General features: G+C 36.5%; 1 protein-coding gene across 1 annotated transcript in view; it reads right to left on the bottom strand.

The window, feature by feature from the left end:
- USH2A (usherin) overlaps positions 1-22,969 on the bottom strand; it is a 396,442-nt gene that overhangs the window by 143,041 nt on the left and 230,432 nt on the right. The window contains exon 37 of the mRNA XM_075496427.1: positions 16,377-16,556. Within this exon, the coding sequence (XP_075352542.1) occupies positions 16,377-16,556 (180 nt within the window). The remainder of the gene's footprint in view (positions 1-16,376; positions 16,557-22,969) is intronic.

Below are 22,969 nucleotides of genomic sequence, written 5' to 3' on the forward strand. Positions count from 1 at the left end.
GTGTTAAATGATTGTGCTTAAATGTCTACTCCATGTTGAAAGCCTATTAGTCTGAGAGGTATTCATTATATTTACCATAAGGGTATATCTGAAATTTAAATTTTCTGAAAGTAGAGGACTTTAAGTAGGATTTTTAAAAGTGAACTATCATTAGGACAATAAGTTATTATTTATAAAAATGTCTGCACTATTAATCTTTAGTAAGAGGAAGAAAAGCCAATAGAGCTCGATTTGATAGCTATCAAATTGGTGTAAACTCACACCAACTTTGAAGTGAAGTGACACCACTTTTAACAGTGATCAGATATACTGGCCCTGCTGTACGCATAATACCTGCAGATAGGCAGCTAGAAGAGTTTGGAGCTGTGTAAATATAACTCTACAGTTTGCCACATCTGCGTGTGTAAAACATTTAGCACAGATGATGCATTCGCATCTTACAGAAATATTTTTCATACACATGTAGGCAAATGATAACTGCAGGTATTTAACTACAGAGAAGGAAAATAGGCTTTCCACAGTTTGTGCCATAACAGCAAGGAAAAGTTTCAGTCAGACTGCCTTTAGATGAATGTCTCGCTCAGTCATGCCTACTCTCACTCTTTTCCAGGTTCAATTCACAAACCCCATTTCTTTATCTCATTGCAGTGGTTGTTTAGATACTCCTGATTCATTTTCTATTTTAGGTGCCCATACTGAGATCATCTCATTACAGCACTTTTTATGGCAATATGTTCTGCACATTGACATTTGTTTCTCCTGATTTTCCCAGGTATGCCTGTTATCTACTTGTTTGCTCAGTCCAGATAATTCCAGTCATTGCACTCTCCATAATTCTCAACATGGCCATGTGTTTTTGTTTCATTTAACCGAAAGACAGGCCATGAAGCTGGGCCATATGTCATCACTAGAAGGGCATGCTAGTTATAAACCTTTATCTATTGGTAAAGCAGAAGATTGCTTTTTTTGTTTCTTATCTTCACAGGTTCATTGAAATTTACTCCAGTTTGGTTTTTAACCCTCTTTTCCCAGTTATCTTTCCTACTCAGTGTATAGCAAATGCACACAGTTGTTCTTGATTTTTCGTTCAATATATGTGTTCAACCATGTTGTTTTCCACCTACTCAATGCCTAAAGAATGCATAGAGTATTCTTGGATTTTCTTTTTAATTTCATAATTTCACTGATATATGTTTGCAGTTACAGATATATCTCCATCTAATAATACATATACCCAGGAAAACGCTCCCCTTATTCAACACACATCCATGCACTTTGGAACATACAATGTGAAAGGCCCATGGTGGCCTTCTTGCTTGCCCCTCTCTGGCACATGGGGCTTGGGAAGAAATGAAGCTGCGCTATGGGAAAAAGCAAGTAAAGAGGCATAAAGGAGTAGCTTAAAGCCTCCTTAGACTTCTCAGTAAATCCAAACCTGTTCATACCTTGTGCTTGTGAAATTTTCTTTTCAGAAGTAAAACATAAACAGGGTACACAAATATCTTGTTCTCTCTTCATGATCCATCCTGTTTTATACATCTGATCTCTGCTATAATAGTAATTTCATTTGAAAAGGAGTGGCTTTGTAAATCTTTTCACTTTTAGCATTAATCTTCAATGTTACTCGTACTTGTAAGGCACAAGATCACTCGGAAAAATGAAAATAAGAAGTCTGAAAAATCTAAACCTTATCTTTATCTGGATTGAGTGTGTAAGCTCTAACTGCAAATTTTCCTCCACTTGCACTATTTGGTATTCCAAGCTGCAGAGTACAATTTTAGTAGGGTCCTGAAAATCAACTCAGGCTTTACCCCATGACCTGCGGACCTGAAGTTTAAAACAATTGTCTTTTGAAATCCCAGAGCAGGCTTACTTATTCCTCATTAATACTGCTCTAGCAAAAAACAAAATCAGACCTCCCCCTCCTCTTAATGAGCTTTTCTTCATGTACAACCTCGACATCTGCAATCCAGATATGGGTCTCAAGTAAAAATACGTGTAAGAGATGCCCCTTTCCTAAGTGTTATATTTTATTGAGGTCGACACTATAAAAATGTCTTATAGATTTGTCACCTTTACCTTTATATAAGAAGGAACCTGCCTCATGCTAGATAGAAGTTTATCCATGTTACTCAGCAAGAACTTTGCTAAACTCTAAAAGCTACAAAAGAATGCCAATAAGCAATTAGCTGAATGATTAATGATTTTAATACCTGTAATAAAGACATTGGATGGAATTTATAACTGCCCAGTAAAACTAATTATTCATCAGAGTGTTTAAAAGGATGCCTAGCCAATAACTGTCATATCACAAAATTAATTAAAAAAAAAATACTATGAGGAAAAAACATAAGGATTGGTATTACAAAATCAGGCAGAAAACACAATTTAACAAACAGCTCCTGTGCATTAATTGTGACTGGTTACTGGAAAATGAAATATCTCTGTGAAGTAGCTTTGAGAAACTATCAGATCTGCCTCTTTTTACTTAGGGGAACAGTTGTGGCAAGAGCAGAGGGAACAAGATCCTGTCTATCTTCATGCAATAGCTTCAGCTTCCTGCATGAAGCAGCTTTAGAGAAGAATTTCAGGACTTTTTTTTTTTTTTGGAAAGGAAGAAGGTGAAAGAAGTTGACATCATCTTCAAAATCTTGTAGCTTCCCTGACCATTGATATCTGCAGGCAGAGAGCTATGACCAGAGGTACGTATGCTAGCTTCCACATTGATGGCAACATCTCTGGTGAGAGTCTCGTAGACTGCTGGCAAGGAGATACTTGGCTAAATTGAAGTTTCATTCTTAATGTTGACGGTACAATTTCAAAGAACTGCAGGCTGGCTTTTAAGCTTTTAACTTCATGTTTGAAACTAAAGAGTTCTTAGATAGCTCTGGAAATAGGGGATTCCCAAAAGCAACAAAAAAAAGCAAATTATATCATTGATGGTTGGGAAAAGATCAGGGAAGAAAGTTTAAACCTATGTAGCTTAAAGAATAATAGAAGAGCAAAGGGAGAGACGTATAGGAATCTTCAACTTCATAGAAGTTTTGCAAAGACAAGGAGAATCTCTGTGTCCTGGGAAACAAGACATACAGTAATGGGATTAAACTGCTGCAAGAAAGATTTCAAAACTCCATCAGACTAAACAAATGTTTTACAAGAAATGAGACAACTTATGGTTTTGAGGAAAGAAGATGCACGAGATGATTTCCCGATGAACTCTTTTTCAGCCTAATAATTCAATGAAGGGGACTCTAACATCATAGAAGATGAAGAAGGAACAAAGAAAAAGGAAAAGGCACAGAGGTGGTGATGTTACAAGAAGCGTATGCCTCAGCGTGAAGCATAAGTTGTTGAAAATTAATTCTTAATATTGTTTTATTCTCTGACTGAAAGCAAAAGGATAACATAGGATATTCAAAACCAGAAAGCAGCATTCTACTTGAACAAGGGGATGTGGTTTCTGCAAATGATTGTTGCTATATCTCCACTCAGTGTGGCAAAAGAAACTGAGAAAATATAGCAACCTAACTGAATGCTAAAGAAAGTGAGATATTAGAAAAGATGTGATTGTTCTTGTTAAATAAGAAGTCTCCTGGTTCAAATGCTAGCATTACGTGCACTCCTGGAGTATTAATGTGCCAGTGGACTGTTACTCATAGAACAGTCTATCCTGCTGGGAGAAAACTAAAGTGTTACCTATTGATGTGCATTTTGACAGAAGCATCAGTTTATATATGCCTAAATGTACAGACTGGAGAACAATGAAGGTTTGCAAATAAATTAGATCTGCAATAAGATTACCTGTAGTTATTTTTAATCCATAAATTTCTCTGCAGTGCATAGAGGATGGTGTGGAATACCACCACTTCTGATGGAATCCAAGCTTGAGAGTGTCCATAAATAGAAAACAGACCTGACAAGATGACAGAGTAGCTGGTGTTAGGGAGCCGCTACGCACAGTGGGTGGTGCAGTCTTATTACATCTTGAATGTCCTACAGGTATCTGTGAGATCCAGGCCACTGGAATACCTTTTGGCCATGAAACAACAGAAGTCATAACAGACATTTCCCCCCTCAAATTTTTTCCTTCTTTGCAGAAAGAGGAGGAAAAGAGGTTTCCTCAAAGTTTCTGCTCCTAGTAATCCAGGCAACATAGAGCCGGATTTGGTTCGCCGCTGCTAATTAACTTCTTTATGCCATATGTGGTAATCACAAAAACCGCTTGTCTCATTGTCAATGTCTTTTTATAGGGAAAATGGGAGGTAGGTGCTGAGAAAGAAGAAAGTGATTCTTCCCACCTACAGTTGTCGTCCCCATCCCTCTCATCTCCTCCACAGACAGCACGAGCAGAAAGTCTGACTCTCCGGCATGCCTGGAGGAGACCAGCTCTCTATCATGGCTCTGCCAAACCACTGGACCCCTTCAAGCTGCCGCGTCTTCTCCTTCCCTTTCTGTAACAGAAAAATGTGCATTCACACTGCCACATTTCCAGTGGCACTTACATGTTGTTTTGAAATGAATCCTATATAGTACTATGATTTGTAAGTAGAACATTTAGAAAAAGAAAGTCAGTATTGTTGAATAATAAAAGTAAAATCTTAGTTATAAATGAGGAAAAACAATCACCAATTGTTTATACCAATAAATAAACCATTCTTCACAGCAGACTCGCATATTAAGGGATCAGATGACTTTATCATTACTGGGAATTTCAAGGTTGCAAAGACCAAGGCACTGCCTCCTTGGGTGTGAGTACATTTGGATATCTCAGCTGAGGATGTGCCATCATTAATACATCTCATTACAGCTTTCGTTTTGGTTCTAGTATCCTGATGGTACTGATATAAAACAATACTAAAGCTACAAACATAGCTGGTCTCATTGTGTTTCAGATTTTGTGCTGTGTTCATGGTATGATATTCCCACAATCGCTGTTCATACACCATTGTTTTCTGCAAGGATCTTGCAGAGTTTCCGAAAGCTTTTGTATATTCTAACTTACCTAATCTTCTGAAATATATCTTTATGAAATATATGTATATGACATATGAGAAAAGCAAGTAGTTCTTGGATATTTTGTTCATATATCAAAAAGCACCATAGGAGTGCACTAGGGAATATGTTGTCAAAGAAACCATGGAATTTTATCTTCTCATTTTCCATTTTCTCTAAGGTGTAGGTGCTTATCACAACAATATCAAAGTGTCTTCTATGTCAATGCACTGAAATAAATATATTCCCACTGAAAGTTGTGAAGGAAATTCAGAAATTGGGAATGTACAAAATCTCATAAACATTACGAACTCTAACTTTACAGACTGGGAGTCTCCTTTTTGCTTGCAAGAAGTGCTTTCACCTAAAGACAGTGGAAGTCATGCCCTTAAAATACTGAGGATATAATTCTTTGAAAAGTTACCTCTTATAGTTCAATCAAGTGTCTTCCAAAATTTTGCTCCTTGGCAGTCTTTTTCAGTACCAACCATACTCTCACAAATGGAAGTTAAAAAAAAAAAATTCATTTACTACCTTGCTCCAACCTTCAAGCTATTAAAAAGCATATTATCTTTTCCTGTTCACCTGAGTTGGACAAGGCTGAAAACAAAAATATCAAAGCAACAATACTTATTAAGTAGAAACTCTGGTTTGTGTGTTATCTTAACCTGCTTCTCAAGTCACTCTAAGGCATTCAAAGCATATAGCCTTTGAAGTAGCCTATACTCTCTAGTTTTCTTCTGCAAAGTACAGCATATGTCAGGTTCAGACAAAATACCAAAAATGACTGTATATTTTATTAAAAGCCTATTTTTTCCTCTCTCTCTCTTTTTAACAAAAGTCTAATTTAGTTGTTGTTCCCTTAGGTACAAAGTACACAGTTCATAATTCATTTGATATAAAATGTCAGTTTAGATTTTTGCACTTCTTTGATAAATGAGAAAAAACATGTACATTTCAATTTCCTTCTACGAGGTTTTACTAGCAGAAGCCCCCCTCCCATTGTGCTGCTCAAAGACCTTTGTGTTAAATTAAACATCAAGATTCAGAAACTGTAGGGAATGATATTTCCAAGACATACAGTACCAATATATGAGACTGGGAAAAAAGGTAATGATTTTTCCTACCAGTAAAGTGAGCTCTCCCAAAGAGCATCTTTGATCCTTGAATTAGTTCTCAGTTATAATTTAATATATCAAAACTGTCAGCAGCTTTCCTTACATTTAGACATAAAGTGATATAGTCAGCGCCACAAAGAGCAAAATACAACATTCAGGGGCTTGCTCCCCTCCCAACATGTGCTTGTGACTCTAAAATTCATCAATATTAATGGAGAAAATCTGTGTACATCAAAGGAGATGGCAGAGAATTAATTTAATTGTATCTGTCATCATTAACAGTACGGAGTGTTTTTTCCTATATAACCAAATCCTGCCATTGATCAACACGTGAAACTCTCAGGGGGGTAATCTGCACAATGGGAAAGAGCAGAATAAAAAATTTAGTTCTGGAAATAAAACTATTATAATTAGGAAAATAACAACAAAGCAGTGTGTATTATTCTCTTATGTAACACATGAAGCCAAGGCCGACAAATCTGAACTATCACGTTTACAGAGTAAACAAGAATTCTTATCACTTCTCAAAATTGCCAACTGCAATGCTATGGCTGTCACTTCACGTTACAGTCTAGTTCAACAGCTGCAGTATCAATAAATTAAGCTGTATTAGAAAATAGCAATAGGATCACATTCTGATGCTCATGCTGAGTATCAGCGCTGATGAACAACGTATGTCCAGATCCACAAATGCCCAGAACTCAGGACCTGCTCCTCTTGCCCTCTTTGCTGCTGACATGTACACTGCCTCACCCTGACCAGAGAAGTGTCTTTAGCCCTGGGTTACAGTAGTACCTGCTCTGTCTTCTCCCACAGTAAATAAAACTTCTCTTCCCCCCCCCCCCCCCCCCCAGTAGTAGAGTTTCAACAGGACAGATGGGCAGTATTCTGCCTTCCTTGCTTATGAACCTAGAGATTAGTATGCTGCCCGGCAAGAAGGAGATGGGAATGTTAGTCAGTTTAGGATTAATAATCCAGATCTCCTTTTTTCAGGCAGTGCTCTAACAGAGATAAGCTATGACAGAATATGAAAGGTGACACCTCCGTTCCACCTAACTGTGGCAAAAATCCCTAACTGTTTTTATGGATTGGTCCCCCACTAAAAATAGCATTTCAATTGACAGAAATATGATCCAGGTGTTATTCGCTGAAGCAAAATATTTAATATTTAAGGTGAATAAAAAGCAATTCAGACAAGCCTATTCACACATGGAAATAATCCATGCAAAATATACAGTTGACTTATCTGTTGGATAGGGTAAAAGGATTACAACCTTTTATACCCGACCCATCCACATAGCAATGTTCGTACAGCATTATTAAGTAGCTACTCATCAGTTAATGTCCTGTTCTAGATACTTTTAACAAATAAACCATTTATACGAATTAACTCTTGGCTTCGTTTCCTCAGATAATGCTGAAGAACACATAAATCCACTGGAATTGGTGGAAGTGTGTCTATATACAACAGTGAATGATCTGTTCCGAAGTATTTTTACTGAAAAGACCTTGGCTACTGTCTTCTTGTTCAAAATTGAGTAGCCTAATTGATTAAAAGTTTTAGTAACACCATCACGTTTTATTCAAACCCAAGCCAGGCTGACTGTGTTTTGCCTTATATGCCACAAGACATGTCACAGCATTTACTCCAGTCTGCACATACAATTCACCATATTGAGGTAAAGGTAATACCTTGGCAATACTTACTCTCTGCAATGCAGATTTTCTTCAATCTTTTGACAAAAAGTAAAGAGGCAGGGAAAACTTCCTCTCCTTTGGTCATTTTTAAAACATAGACCGAAAAGGCTAAATCTTCATCACAGAAAATTTACAGCTGTTTAATTCAGATTACAACCATCAGAAACATCTTGTTGAATTTTTTGGACAGCACTATCAATTCCTTACGAATAACCCTGTCAAATAGGCTTCTTAGTATGTAAGAGCACTCACAACTTCAGTGTAAGGAAAAAGAGAGACGAGAGAAGTATTCTTTCTTTATATAATGCCATCTCTTCACTCATTCAACTTCTTTTTTTTTCTACATGTTCTATTTAGAGCTGTTTAGATAATCTAAAATCTAAAATCAGTCAACCTGAATTCATGTATTTTGAATGTACACAGTGGCTGCATTCAACTACGGTGACACCCTTCATAGAGAGGCAATCCCTCAGTCTGAGCTGAGGGACAAGAAGAGAGGCTGACAAACTTTCTGACATGTATATTATACTTCTCAGCATGAGGATGAATATAAAAGTCTCTTTTACCTTCCCTTGCTAACAAATGCCGGTCTTTCTATCTATCTGTAAAATGGGAATAACAATCCTCGGTCACTTCAGAAGCCTACTGGAAAGCTGAATTAGTAAATATTTGTAAAATTCATAAAAGTAAACATGTCCGTATACAAATGGTAAGAATTAATATAATTCAATACTGGACGTATCCCACTGTAACATGAAATACATGAATTCCCTTTCTCTCTTATTTTACTGATCTGGAATTAATCTAAGAGCATAGTATTTCTTTGTCAGAAGAATAACTAAGACCTGCATACAGATCCAAAGAAAAAAAGACAAAAATCCAGCATGTATACATGAACATGCATATACTAATATATCATACACATATTTGTGTGTGTGCATCTGCACATGCATGCAGACACAAAAACAAGTGTTCAGGAAGAAAAGCACAGTGAGGAAAAACTGTCAAATGTCAGGAATCACTAAGGGCTATAGACTCTTATAACAGAATAGTGATTTGATTCCCTCTTACAACCTTTGTTGTAAGAAAGAGGGTAGCATACAACAAAACTGCATTATAGGGACACCAGAGGAGAAACAGTGACTCTAAAGACCGATTCTCACTCAACTTCCCTTTTCTCTCCCTTTCTGTCTTTATGGAGAAGCTTATTTCTCCTTAGGTACTCAGCCAACTAGCCCAAAGATAACTGCATAGATGTTACATAATGAGGAGCACTATACTAGGAAAAAGTAGGGAAAAGTCAACTTAAAACACCGTGAGAACAAATAATTAACTATATGGAGGAAAAATATTTTAATTCTGCAAAATGTTTTAAGAATTCAGGTACAAAGTTTAAGATTTTTTTAAATTCAATTTCAGATCTGTTTCCAAACTACACAGAAAACTCCCAAATAAGAGTTAATAGGGGTTATTTTTAACCATAAAGGGAACCAGCAAAAAAAGCAAAAGCACTTTTATAGCCATGATGTTTAAGAAAGATAATCTCTGGTTTTGTTCCCAGCTAAAGAGAGGAAAAGAATAATGATTTGATTCCCTCTACATTTCACCCTCAGCAAGATCTTAAGAGACCCTTAATTTTTCCCCCCTTAAGCTTTTTTTTTTTTTTTTTTTTTTTTAAATATGAAAACCTGACAAATATGTAACAGGGTGACAGAACTTTGCTGGAGGCTTACAGAGTTCATTGCAAACAGAGGAACTTCAAAGCTTCCTCAACTGTGCAAAGTACCTCAAAAAAACCTTGCCGCTTTACTCAAGTGCTTTATGATCAGCAGGCTAACTTCCATAATCTAGATACTTCAAGTGCAGAAAATACAGAATGAAATGGGGAAAAAAAAAACCAAAAAACCAAAAAAAAACCAAAACAACCCACAGACACATTTGCCTTTGCTGACCATTAAAGAAAATGCTATTTTATTCTGGAAACTATAGGGGCAGGAGTTGTCAAAAATAAACATAATAAAGTGAGCTTTTTAGAAAAGCAGTGCAAATCATAGTAGCAAAGTAACATAAAAATTGATCCAATTTCTAATACTTGCATATATCTGGAAAATGGTTCAAATGACAAAATTCATGGTGTGATTTTTCAAATGTCTTCTGCATGTTTCCACTAGGAATTTCAATGTCATTTTATTGTAGAATTCCTTCAACAGAATAACCTAATTTATCACATAAAGAATGTTGACTTTAATTAGAGTAGTGGACAGTCTAGTTCAGATTTACACAGAACGAAAAAAAAACAACCACCATGAATAGGCTTAAGATTATATAAAAATTGCATACTTCATCTAAATTGTGTCCTTTTTTAATGTACAATTGAAATTGGTCTGAAATAGGTTTATGTGATGGTAGGTAATCATTTTAAATAATGATCTGCTGCTAAATTCCACAGCAGCCGATTTTTCCCACTTTTATATATTCTTCTGTTTTTCAGAAGTACAATCAAGCTGTAGTTTTCCAGCACAAAATCTGCTCTACTGCAGATTTCTTCCAAGAGATCTTAAGTACCGCTGGGACCTCATGCTAAGGCTAAGGTTTTGGAAAGACCTGGAGTGAGACCTCTACAATGAGGTTAATTGCCTGCTTATAGACGATCAATTGGCTATTTCAAGCTGTTGCACGGTTCTCCATGTCTCATCCGGCACTCCCCAAGCAAGCAAAACCATCCACGTTCTAGGCAGCTACAATTGCGGTTTTGATCTTCTTGCTTTAACTGTTTCATGCAGCTCTGGAAGATAGAAAGCAACCTAAGAGCTGGCAAACACAGGTGTCCTCTGTCTGGAACATTGAAACAGCATCGCTGTAACTATGGGAGATCTGCCTAGCCCCAAAAGGACAGGGTGCAGGGGCAAAGGCAAGGAGGCAATCAGAAGAAAAACGAGACAGCTAGATTGTCATTGCCTTCTGGCGATCTCCACTTTTATGAGTAGGGACTTACACTAGGGTTCAATTTAAAGCCACCTTGAGGCGGTCCTTTATGATGTGTGGAGTTAGGCTGAGCCCCAGCTGGCTACAATTTAGAAAAGTGAGCAGTAGAGTGGGCACCTCTGTGCCTCCCATTGCCGGAGTCTGAAGACACAACCTTTCAGGAATGAGACTTACTTCTCTCTTCTCTTTCCACCCAAAACACCCACCCAAAACCAAGAATAGACACAGTATGAGCTCACTGAAAGATGTGCTGAACAGACTGGGAGAGGGGAATAAAAGAAGAAAGTAGAACTAATGAAAATGACAATCAGTTCAATACTGCAGAGGTTAGAGAAGAATTATTGTTTCATTAGAACAACTCCCAGTTTTCCACACAAGCGCTATTGCAATCCTACCCTTATATCCCCATGAAATCATCTTTCTGGACAATAGGAACTGGAATGGGCAATTTACACAGCTTGCCACTGACACTCTTTAATTAGCTAGGTCATGGATGAGAGACGTAGGAGACCTCTTTCCCCCTCCCTACTCTATCCTGCTCTCTCCTTAAACTACCCCTAGAAAAGATATGGCCACAATTTTTCATTAAGAACTTTCTGTTAGCACCCCCCACTCCCGTTGACTTGTTTGCAACAATTTTGTTTAAAACATTTCCTGATCTTCATCAAAATTGGAGATTATATTATTCTGAATTTACAGAGACATCATGCAAATGTTTGAGAATTTGGAATTTTTTCACAATATACATTTTTTCATATTTATATATTTAGATACACATATTTAAATATATTTTTTTCACAATGAATAAAATAGAATCATGCCAGAAGCTTATTTTTTCCTAAACTACCTTTCATTTATTGTTTTCCATTTTTAAATTCTGTTTTTACTGTTATACCTTTACAAGAAGTGACATAAGAGAATGTAAGAGAAGAAAAATGAAAAAGAAACAGAAGATACAGAACAAAAGGATCCTGTTGGATTTTAGTCTAAGTCTACGGGGGGGGGGGGGGGGGGGGGGGGCAGGAAAAAAAAAAGGAAAGAAAGAATAGAAAAAAGGAGAGAAATAAGAAAAACAACTAATATCTCAGAAATACCTGAAATTTGAAGTAAAGGAAATGATCTCAAAACAAGTTTTATGGTGTGACTCTTAATGTGATACTGAGCATCATGGGAAAACAAACCTGTCTCCCAGGGAAAATTCTAGCATATTCAGGTTTGATTTTTCTTCCTAAATAATTCTGGCCTAACAGCATCAGTTTGCTTTGTTTACTGAATATTAATTCATCTAAGGAGGCCTGTTGGCTTCAGTGATCAACTTGCATGAGCAAATGCTTTCAGATGTGAATAGAAGTTGTATGATGTGGTTCTTATTTGTTTGCATAATTAGATCAATGATCCTATGATGTGGTTCAATATCCAGTCTCAGAGGTGTTGCTACCTAAACTAACAGTGGCTGAAATCCTCCGGTTGCAGGACACCGTCCTCTGTAGATGTTAAACAAACATCAACAGCTACCAGTAGGTAGGCTCACTTTTTGCTGCGGAGAACTAGCCCAAGCTTGTAGGCAGAGGCATGCAGATTCCCACACACAAACAAGGGACCAGCAAAGGGCAGGTGCTTAAGACTCCAAGGCAAAATCTGGTATCTTTCCCAGCTAGACATTCCTATGTTGTGCAAATCACAGACACAGAATATTAACAAACAACATACTTCATAAATTATGGCAGAGATTAGAGAGACACTTCACTGCTTAGGCAAATATTTTTTTTCAGAGTATCTTCCCTCTTATGTTTCACATAGGGAATATATATCAATTCTTTGAGGCTCCTTGCTATAGATAAATCAGCACCACGTTAATGGTTTGTACTCCCCAACACAAGTAACCACACAGAGACGACTCTGCAATGTGATACAGAATTACCATTCACAACAAGCTTCATACCTCTTGTCATTACTTGGGAATCCAGTCCTTTTCTGTGCTTTGGAGGTGATGACAGCCTCCACCTTCCTGCTTCCCATCTGATCAGCAGCCTGTGTCTCTCTGCTATCTTTCTTTGCACCTATTTTTTCAACATAATCTATCTTCTTCCTTTCTGCATACAGGACTTCTCATTCATATTAGGGCTTTTGTGGTCAAAGGCAGGGAACAAATGGATTTAACTAGAGTATAAGCTATTACCAGTAGTGATTGCAACCTTCTTTTCTGTTAGCTTCCCATCTCTTATTTTATTACAAAGCAATCCTAAATTAATGGGGTCCTCTATGTGCCACTACGTCAGAAATAGCACCCATTAAGAAGAAAAACATATAACCAAGGACTCCATACAGAAAATTTGCTCCCAGATTTTTGCAGTTTTACATCCGCTGTTATAATTTCAAATCATTTACCTAATTAAATTAATTCTAAAACAATTTGTGCTCCAAATATTTTACTGGCTGGCATCCTCAAATTAATGTGAAGCACTGGCTAGTATATTATGTTTTACAACTTCTACCAAAGCAGTTTAGGACAAGATAAATAGAAGAAATTTATTCTTTTTGGAAAAAATATAAAACTCAAAAAAATTTACTTCTACCTCTGCGGTATGAAATTTGTCACTAATCATTTTAAACTATGCCCTTTTATGCTTCTTCCATCTCTTTTAGCTTTCTATGCAGTTCTTTGATGTAACAAAGACAGTTTCAGACAAGATTTCAGTTCATCTGGAAAAAAAAGCTTTAAGTCTTGAGGCAAAAAGCAGTGTATTTAAAATTTATATACTCCATAATGCCTTTGTTCTGAACTTGAACATCCTGAAAAACTTCTCTGCTTTCTTTTGCCTTCCGACGCTGAAGATCATTTGTTCTCATGGTTTCAGCTTCTTATTATGCAACAGTGACTTTAACTGGTGGTTCCAGCATTTAAGTACATGCACAGTCATGGCTGACCCTTTCTGATCAATTGCCAATCCATACAGGTTTGACTGATAAAAGAGCCAATTAGATTTAAGCAAATTAAGGGACATCACCAATGTCAACCACTTATTAAACTGAATGCTGAATTCCATGCATACAAAACACTAATGCACCAAGTCCCATTAAGAGTTGAAATCCTAACCCCATTAGTAACTCCAGACCACTACAGGGTAAGGGTCAAAAGAAAGTTTCATATTTATGGATTAACATTTGGATTCAGTTTTTATTTTTTTAATCTTTCCAAGAACTATTGAACCTGCACTGCAATTTTAGTCAAGAGCTCAGATAAAATATATTCCTTATTTCTAAGATTTTTTTTTTTAAGCGTTGACTTTAAGCATGGCAAATCCGCTTGATTAAGACATATTCAATCAGGTAACACTAAAGATTTGGTGAGCTTTATATTAAGTGCAATACATTTTAAATAAAATAATGAAACAAAAGAAGTGTATGCTGGAGGAAAATTTGTACCATAATCGAAAAACAGTGATCTGCAGTAACTTCAAAATGGAATACTCCTTTGTCCTGTGTCACTCTCCCTCTTATACAATCTCCCATCAAGCTCCATGAACTACTCCCCACAATGCAAATTTCTGAAACCGCTTTTTTTGTTATCCTTGAAAAGAGAATGCTACATTTTAATGCTCATTAAAAGGCTGTGATTTTGTATATCATGAGACCTCTCTCACTCTTTGATCAAGCAAAACTTCTGTCAAAGTGAAATCTTGGCCAAAAGTGAAAAATAAAATTCCTTCTGATTTTAGTAGCATCTAGATTTCATTTAGTGATTTAGAAAGTAAGTGAAGGCACTGAATACAGCCCAGTATAAAATTACCATTATACTCATAATGTAGCATGCAATGGAATTGTATGGCAAAGAGTCATTATAATAAACATCATAGTAAAGTAAACATACATTGTCCTAGATATGCATGTGTGTGTGTGTCTGTGTGTGTGTACACATATAGTGAGAATATAGTGTGTGTGAGAGTACTTCTCTCATATGCACCGCTTCATTTATTATTCATTTCACTACAGATCACAGTCCACTGGACAATAGTATGGAAGATTTCTTTAATAACTCTCACTGCTAATTTAATTCTACTTAAACACACATATCCTAGTGAATGCCACATGCTTTTCAGCATGATTTTATGTGTAAATCAGGATAATATGTTTTCAGATCATTAACTAAAAGGAAGCATGAACTAAAACCTATTTAATCAATGAGGTATTGCTTTTAAACTACCACAAGGTCATAAAAAAGATAATTTCAAAGCTATAAGTTTTCTAATTGTAATCAACAACAATCTAATGATGAAAGAAAGTGTATCTCAATGGCTGTCATAAACCTGTGCACATCCTTGCCTATCTTTAAAGATCCTTTACCTTCTTATTTGGTAAAATTTTCACTACCAGATTTTGTTATTTCTACATGCAAAATTGAAGTGTGACACTGGGATTAGAAATGTCCATGTCTTGCTGCTCAATCTTAAGTGAGAAGTAAAACTCAGATGCAGTTTTATTTATAATATGACAACATATATTTGTTAATATTAGGTATAATTTGGCAATCAGATTGGAAAAGTATGAAATGTGTAGGGAATTCACCTTTTCCTTCTTGCTCAGTAATCTGTCGTAAAAACTCTGCATTTTATTTATTCATTTTTCAGAAGTCTTTCTGTCGGTTTGGCCCCAAAACCAATCCATCTGTTTGCAAGCAAACTGTTCCAAGTGTAATTGTATTTTTGAGCTGTAAGGTTTATGGGATTTTTTGTTTGTTTCTTTTTTTTTTTTTTTTTAAAAACTTTCAAACGATATGTGTGTCACTCTACACTATTCCTGCTCATCAGCTACACCTACACATCTCTCAAGATCAAGTTTTTTTGGGCTCTCACTTCAGAATTCAAAATTGCCCTAAATTCATTGTTTCCACTGGCATTTATTCAACAAAAGCTAATTCACTAGGATGTCCATGAAAAGAGAATGCAAAAGGAACACATATACATCAGCTGTAAATTTCAGCCTTCATTTAAAAAAAAAATTAAAAATACATCCACAGCGTTTAGAGAGTATTTGCTCAATTCTCTTATTTCAAATTTTTATGAAGATAACATGCAAAGTGTCTTAGAGCCTCATTCACTGTAAATCAGCACATGGCAATTGACTTTCTTACAGCTACACCATTTTGTGGATTCTGGCTCAATATATTACCAATGGCTTATATTAAACAAATTATCTAAGTCTATCCAGTAAGTGCTCTTTGTCAGCACTTAACTTTTATTCTAAAACAGATTACAAAATGCAGGTGACTTTATATTCTTAGATTAGTTTAGCCATCCATGATAGAATACAACACCATTCACGGAAAAAAAATGAAGTATATAATGCACTTCTCACCTACATAATATGTTATCTATACAACTACCCATTTTCATTCTCTAGTTCTTAAATTGAGCAATGTGACAAATTAGAAGCTGAAAAGAACAATTTTGTTAGTAAGAACTACTAATGCAAACATATTCTTCTGAACTTCCAGTCCTCAGTTGCAATAATAAATAACGTTTTGTTCAACGGAGTATTTGTGTAATTGTTACATGCACAGAAAAAGCACTTTTTCATACTTACCTCCTGGAGGCATGACTATTGTTATAGCATCACTTATCAAGCTGCCCTGGCTGTTGGAAGCATTCACTTGTACTGTGTAGTTAGAAAATGGAATCAGTCCTTTAATGGGTACCCATACATTGGATTCGTTGCTGCTGCATAACATCCGAGTACCATTTACAATAGAATAATTAGCATTAGCTGTTATGAAAAAAAAAGGGGGGGGGGGGGAAGAGAACAAATGTTAGACCTTGCATCTGCTACAATTCCCTGTCTTTACGAAGCAAGTCTCGTTTCTACTCAAATGAAAAGTTGCTATTGATACCAATAACACCAAAAAATAACCTATTTGGAAGAAAAAATATCATTCTCCATTTTCTCCTCCTTTTGCCAACAGTTTGTGGTACTTGTAAAACTTGAAAAATAAATTAACCAACCATGCAGTTGCAAAGCTGACTGCCAAATACTGCAAACAGAAGCCAGTTTTCAGAAATTACTCATGTTCTAGAACAGTTGTGTGATAACTGCAAATTCAAAACATTAAGGTTAATTCTTATGCCTATGAAAAACTGGTAAAACTTCTTGAATTCACTAGAAAAACACTTACCTTAGGAGTTCATGAGCTAACTCCATTGCATACATAAGAATTAGTCATATGCAGTAAGAAACACATGCTTTCCAGAATGGGCTGCAGTCCTCTCAAAGATAATACAAGGATTTGAAGTATTCAGTTTATCAGTTGAAATCATCAGAGGACACCGCAGCAACCTATGTGTCCTTTACAACCCTTTTAAGATCTCAAACTTAAGATAAGACAATATTCTACCTTACAAAAATAACAAAATAAACCTTTTCAAGATACCTGATAAGTAAGACTGGAAAATAAAAAAATTGTATGTCAAGTAACAATTTTTTTTGACTCAATGAAGATTTCACTCACGTATCTGAGAGCAAAGCTGAGCTCATTTAAAGATTATCCAATATTTTGAACATATAAAGTGCTATATAAATGATTAATATGGTTACTATTATCCACCATTCCATGGAGAGCTCTCACATGGAAGTCGATGGAAATTCTGAATTACACACAACAGCAGAATCACACAAGTCTGAGACCACAGGTATGAGAATGAGGTTCAACAGAATATAACTATTAAAAAATCTTAAATTAATTAAGGCATTGTCACAGGCAGAAGATTGGATATTCACATCTGAGTCCTCTACAAAATCTAAATAAGATAGCTTTTAAAAAACCCTAGAAACTCTCTTTTAATTAAGTTTTTTAAGTGAAACTCACTGGGTTTACTCGTTTTTATACAAGTTTCAAATGAACTGTTAAAACTGAAATGTTATAAAACCTGAAACAGTTTTTTCAAATATTCCATATTTCTATGAAGTGCACTAACATGTGCATATGCAGTACATTTCAGTCACGCTCTCATTACATTTTACCATGAATGGGTGATCTGGACTTTGCTCTAATTTGGGGATTCCTATAAACAATCTGTGATTCACTTATGGTACAAGTCCAAGCCATTCCATTATTTTGATGTTCACAGAGCTGCACAAAGGGTGTTTACAGTTATTCTGCTGGTAACATATGGCAAACTTACTTTCTGAGTTTTTGGGGAGGGGGAGAGTTTTATAAAACTCTTTTTATAAATCTGCCTTGTAGTCTAGTTCCTCATTGCTCAAATTCTACCTGGATTACACCATGCCATAGCACCAGACTGCCAAAGAGAATACAGTTGTGTGAATGTAGAATAATTTCATGAAGCCTGATGGATTTATTTTGGATTCTGAATTCTACATTAGCCTGAGCAATGGAGGCAAAGCTTCTTATCATGCAAGAACAACCACATTTTACACATGCCACGTACAGACATACCAATTCTGCAGAGCAAAGTTATTTTGTCTGAGATTACTCTTAGGAACTCAGGCTACTCAGCCAGCACTAGAAAAACGCATCTGCGTTACGTGATCTCAGCTCTTAAATTGTGTATCAAACCCTCCTTCAGCATCTTTGTGAAACTGTCCCTGTGTGTGATTTGGGAGTAGATACAATCCAACAAAGCACGTTTCTCCCATTATCTCTCACAGTTTTTCTGTGCACCACGAGGCTGGCTGCGACACCCACTATTTGCGACACCCACCCAACAACATGAGACTGTTGTATGGACCTATTGTTTTATTAACAACAATAAAGCCATTAGAAACGGTCAACTGACATACATTCTTAAGGTCCCACTGACACGAAACACTTAAGGACTCTTCTGGCTGTGAGAAGAGATGCGTTTTTGAAATGTTTCACCTACAATGTGTAGGAAAGTTTAAAAATCCAGTGTTGACAGATCAAGGCACATAGGATATATTCAAACCTCAAGCATAAAAGTAGGCTCCCTAATAGCAATATACGTGCCCAATTCATGAGAAAATTCAACTTTTTCTATCTATCTACAGTAGAGTTTAACATGCTAATATTTTTATTCTCATCCACCTGAGCCCAGAATGAAAGTATGTACTTCCCCTGCTGATATTTTTATTCCACTATTAATCTTTCTTCCAATGGCTAACTATACTATATTTTTACAAATACAGTTTCGAGTAACAGAAAAGAAATTAAAAGGATAACACTCTATTCCAAGTTGCCTGGATAACAACATTAATATACAGTAATTATACAATTAGTTGTAACATTAAATTCTAGTTATAGCAGAGTGATTACTCGGCAATTATAAGAAGTATATAATTACTCAATAATTAGGAGAAGTATGTAATTACATAACCATTTTATTCAGCTCAAAAATGAACTTGCAAATTTACAATGAGTCAGACAACATAGCAATTCAAAATCTTTCATTGCTTCTAACAAAAGGCTGAGGTGCACTTGCAAGTTTCCCAAGCTGAATTTTACACAGACAAAAGGGGTTTTATCCCGGTTGCCAGCCAAGCAACTTACTGCTACTGGCAAGTAAAATATTAGAAGAACATTTTTAAAATGCAGGTCTTGCTGGGGATAGCTTGCAATATGCAGCTTTGCCACTTCTCACTGCTTAAACTTTGCTTTCAGTGGGCTGGAAAATGCAGAGACAGAGGTTCAGCCTGATAGAAAGCGATACAGAGATAACCCTGTCATATCGCTCTGTGCCATTCCTGCCTAGACTGCTTCAGTGTGGACGCTATTTGTGAGTATAAATGGATGAGGCCTCTCTTTTTCCACTTTTCACGTGTGTTTTTCTCTCCATCCTGCTCACAGGTCTTACCGTAGCCTACCAGCAAGTCTGCTGCAATACTAAAGAGCAGCTGCCTCAGACACTGGTACAGTCCTAAGAGACATTGTTTTACTTCAGACAAGTAGTTTCTACCAGAATACCTCCTTGTTACTGCACATTTCTGCCTCGTAACTTCTACCATGAACAGTCACCAGCGCTCCAACAAGAAAGATCCCCTCAAGACATACCTCACACGAACAACCTAAGCAAGGAAGCAAAAAACAAACTCCTAGAACTGGCTCACCACGTCCTTCAATACTTAGACACTCAAGCACCCTTACCAAAAGATGAATTCAGATGGAAGGGGGCTCAGAGCCACCATGTCCTATAGACTCTCAAAAAAACCTAAACCCTTTGCAGACTTGAAAGGCTTCCCCATGCTCCTTAATCCTTCCATATTTTTGCATTGTGATGGTTTTGTTCTTTTACTAGCCTTCCTGTTCATAAGGCTCTCCATATTTCCCCCAATATTTCTGAGGGACTTCTTTGGCTAAGTCTGGTATTTGAGAAAAAGCTGTGCTGTTCCCAGTTTATTCCTAGTTTATACCAGATCAAAGTACCTCAGTTTTTTCAGGAAAACATCCAAATGAAGAAATTAGGGCTACAGAATATCCATACACATACTTAAAACCTATGTGTACTTGAAACAAAGTCAAGTAATAAAACATGCGTACATTAAAAAGATACATAAATACATATTCCATTGAAAATAATTTTTTTAAAGTGGGAAGCTTCACATAACACTCTAGCTGGTGAGTATTTGGTGTTTGAAGGTTCACTATGGTTTTGCGTGGACACTTTGAAGGGGGCTGCCAAGCAGACGCGCATTCCTGTTACTGAGTGCTACTGTAAATAGGTGAATAAAGCTGCTGTGGGTTGCTGGTGCGTAAATTACTGCTATCCTGGGTCCATCATCCTATGGGGTTCACTAGATTGAAATAACATAAATGGGTATCCTTTTCCATTCTTGTTATAATCATTGTCACAAGAATTTTAATGCCTCATATATTCCGTAATTTTTTTCTGTGTGCTGTACTGCTCTGACCTTTTCAATATTCTGTAATTTGACTGGCTGGCCATTTCAAGTTCTCTCCTTTTTACAGCCTTATTAACTTGTGGGGAAGAGGTGAAATGGACAGCCAATCAGAATACATAATATTGCAAAGGTCATGGTAGTACAGTATAGTATCAGCAGACACAGAATACTGTATATTAGTCATTAGCGTTCTGATATCTTATTCATGTGACAAAGGTTGTAAGGAGCGCAGGAAATGGTACAACATGAAACCATTCTCATGACAAAGACTGCAATGGAATAAAGGAATAATACAAACTAACCGCATTCATCTCACATTTAAAAACTGGGTTTTTTCCAGAAATTGCCACATTTACATGTACTCTTCCATCTGGATCAAAATTAATGTTTTTAAGGGAAAGGTAATAAATTGAGATGTTTCCTTTTTGTGTATTAAAACAGTAAAAGCTCATGTTTCATATGTATGGGCAATCTTTTCCAAATTACCAAATACTTTTATTACTATCATTGCATTGCTGACTATTAAACATAACCAGTCTAATGTGTCGTATCACAAACACATTGACACAACTATGCTGCTAACTTCAGGAAGCAAGGAGGCCATGCTAGTGAAAAATAGCTTTTCTTTCCCTAATCATCAACAGCTAGCCATCATTATACAGAAGATATTGGTAAAAAAACACCTTCCTTATACTTCTCTGTTTGTCTTCTTACAGAACTTCAACAATTGGGACACCTTTGTAAAACAGAATTCTACCTATTCCTATTTGCCGTGTCCTAGAAATTGGCTGACTGCTCATCTTACCCCCAGATTTGTTTGAACTTAAATGATATTACAGGACCCTGGTTTGTGAAATGCAGAGAGATTTCCACCTAGAAGGTACTTAAACCTGAAACACTTAAGTCTTATCATCTCAAATATTTAATGAGCTATTATTTTCTTTCAGTATCACTATTTCAAGATAACGTGAATCGCTTCAATCACAAAAGTACACTACATATTGTGTGCTAATACATGGCAAAAGGTATTTTTTTGGGTGAGTTTAAGGCTTTGTGTCATGCTTTGAAATATTATTGCCAATCTATACAGTTTCCACTGTGTACACACAGGCCTTGATAACCTCTTTTACTTAGAGAGCATGTTGCTCCACAATATTCAAACAGATAGAAGCAGAAGACTACTCAAAGAATAAAGGCAGAAAAAAATGCAGGTCAAGGAATAGTTCATATGAGGATCTAAAGAATTACACAAAGATTACTTAGTTAACTAGCACAACAACTTACAGTTATTTTTATGCCTGCTTTATATGTGTATGAGCATACAGAGGTTAAGCACGTTATCTTGGGCCACAGAAAAAATTGTCAGAAGAGCAAAACCAAAATGGAACAAAAACTCACTTGTTCACCCCCTTTCCTCATCCTTCCCTTGGTGTCATCCTCACTGAGCACCATTTTCTGTCCCTGTCCTGGTTCCTGGCTCTCTGGCACCAAGTCTTTTGGGGGAAATTCTGTCAAAATGCACACTTCCTCTTCGGTAAGCTCATTCTTTTGTCCATTAGTTTTGCCTATTCTTCAGCCTCATTAACTTCCGCACAAGCTACCCTTTCCTCGCAGCTAAGATTTTTCTTCTCTCCCTCTTTGCCTTCCCACTATTTCTAGCTCAGTATTCAGAATTAAAAAAATGTGACTTTCCATTATTTTGATTATCCCAATAAAAAGCAGCTAAAAATCTTTCCCCATCATTATTGGTGACTCTCTTTTCCTAAGACCTGTAATAATGAACTGTTTTCCAATTGTCATCCCGATTGTTATACTGATCTTATGAAGTGGTTTCTGTGCTTTGACGCCATACCCCTCTTTTCAACAAAGCGGGGCGGAGGGGGGGGAGGCAGGGGCTGTGTTTGTGCCTCAATCTCCTGAACCACTATTTGTTCCTCTGCTCCTGAGTTGACAGATGTATTATTCCTAAGGACTTTAAGGACTTATCATGTTCTCAGTCCATCAAACTGAGTCCAAAACTTAAAGTCCCTCTTATCACAGGAAACCTTCATTCTCATGGGCTAGGTGGAGTTGCTGGATGAGACAGGATGGGTAGTTTAAAAGCCCTGTGGCAAACTGGCAAAACTATGAATCCAAAACATTCATTTTCCTATAAATAATGAACAGTTCACATTATCTGCATCAAAAAACTTTAGCTTTTTCCTTTTTCCCTGGTAATTAAAGAAGCCTTTAGTTTTAAGACTGAAAAATAGAAAACATTTAAAGAACAAGATGAAAGTTCTTATGGCCACGTATAGCAGAAATCT

The sequence above is a fragment of the Mycteria americana genome, chromosome 3 (genome assembly GCF_035582795.1).
Source record: "Mycteria americana isolate JAX WOST 10 ecotype Jacksonville Zoo and Gardens chromosome 3, USCA_MyAme_1.0, whole genome shotgun sequence".
NCBI classification, from domain to species: Eukaryota; Metazoa; Chordata; class Aves; order Ciconiiformes; family Ciconiidae; genus Mycteria; species Mycteria americana.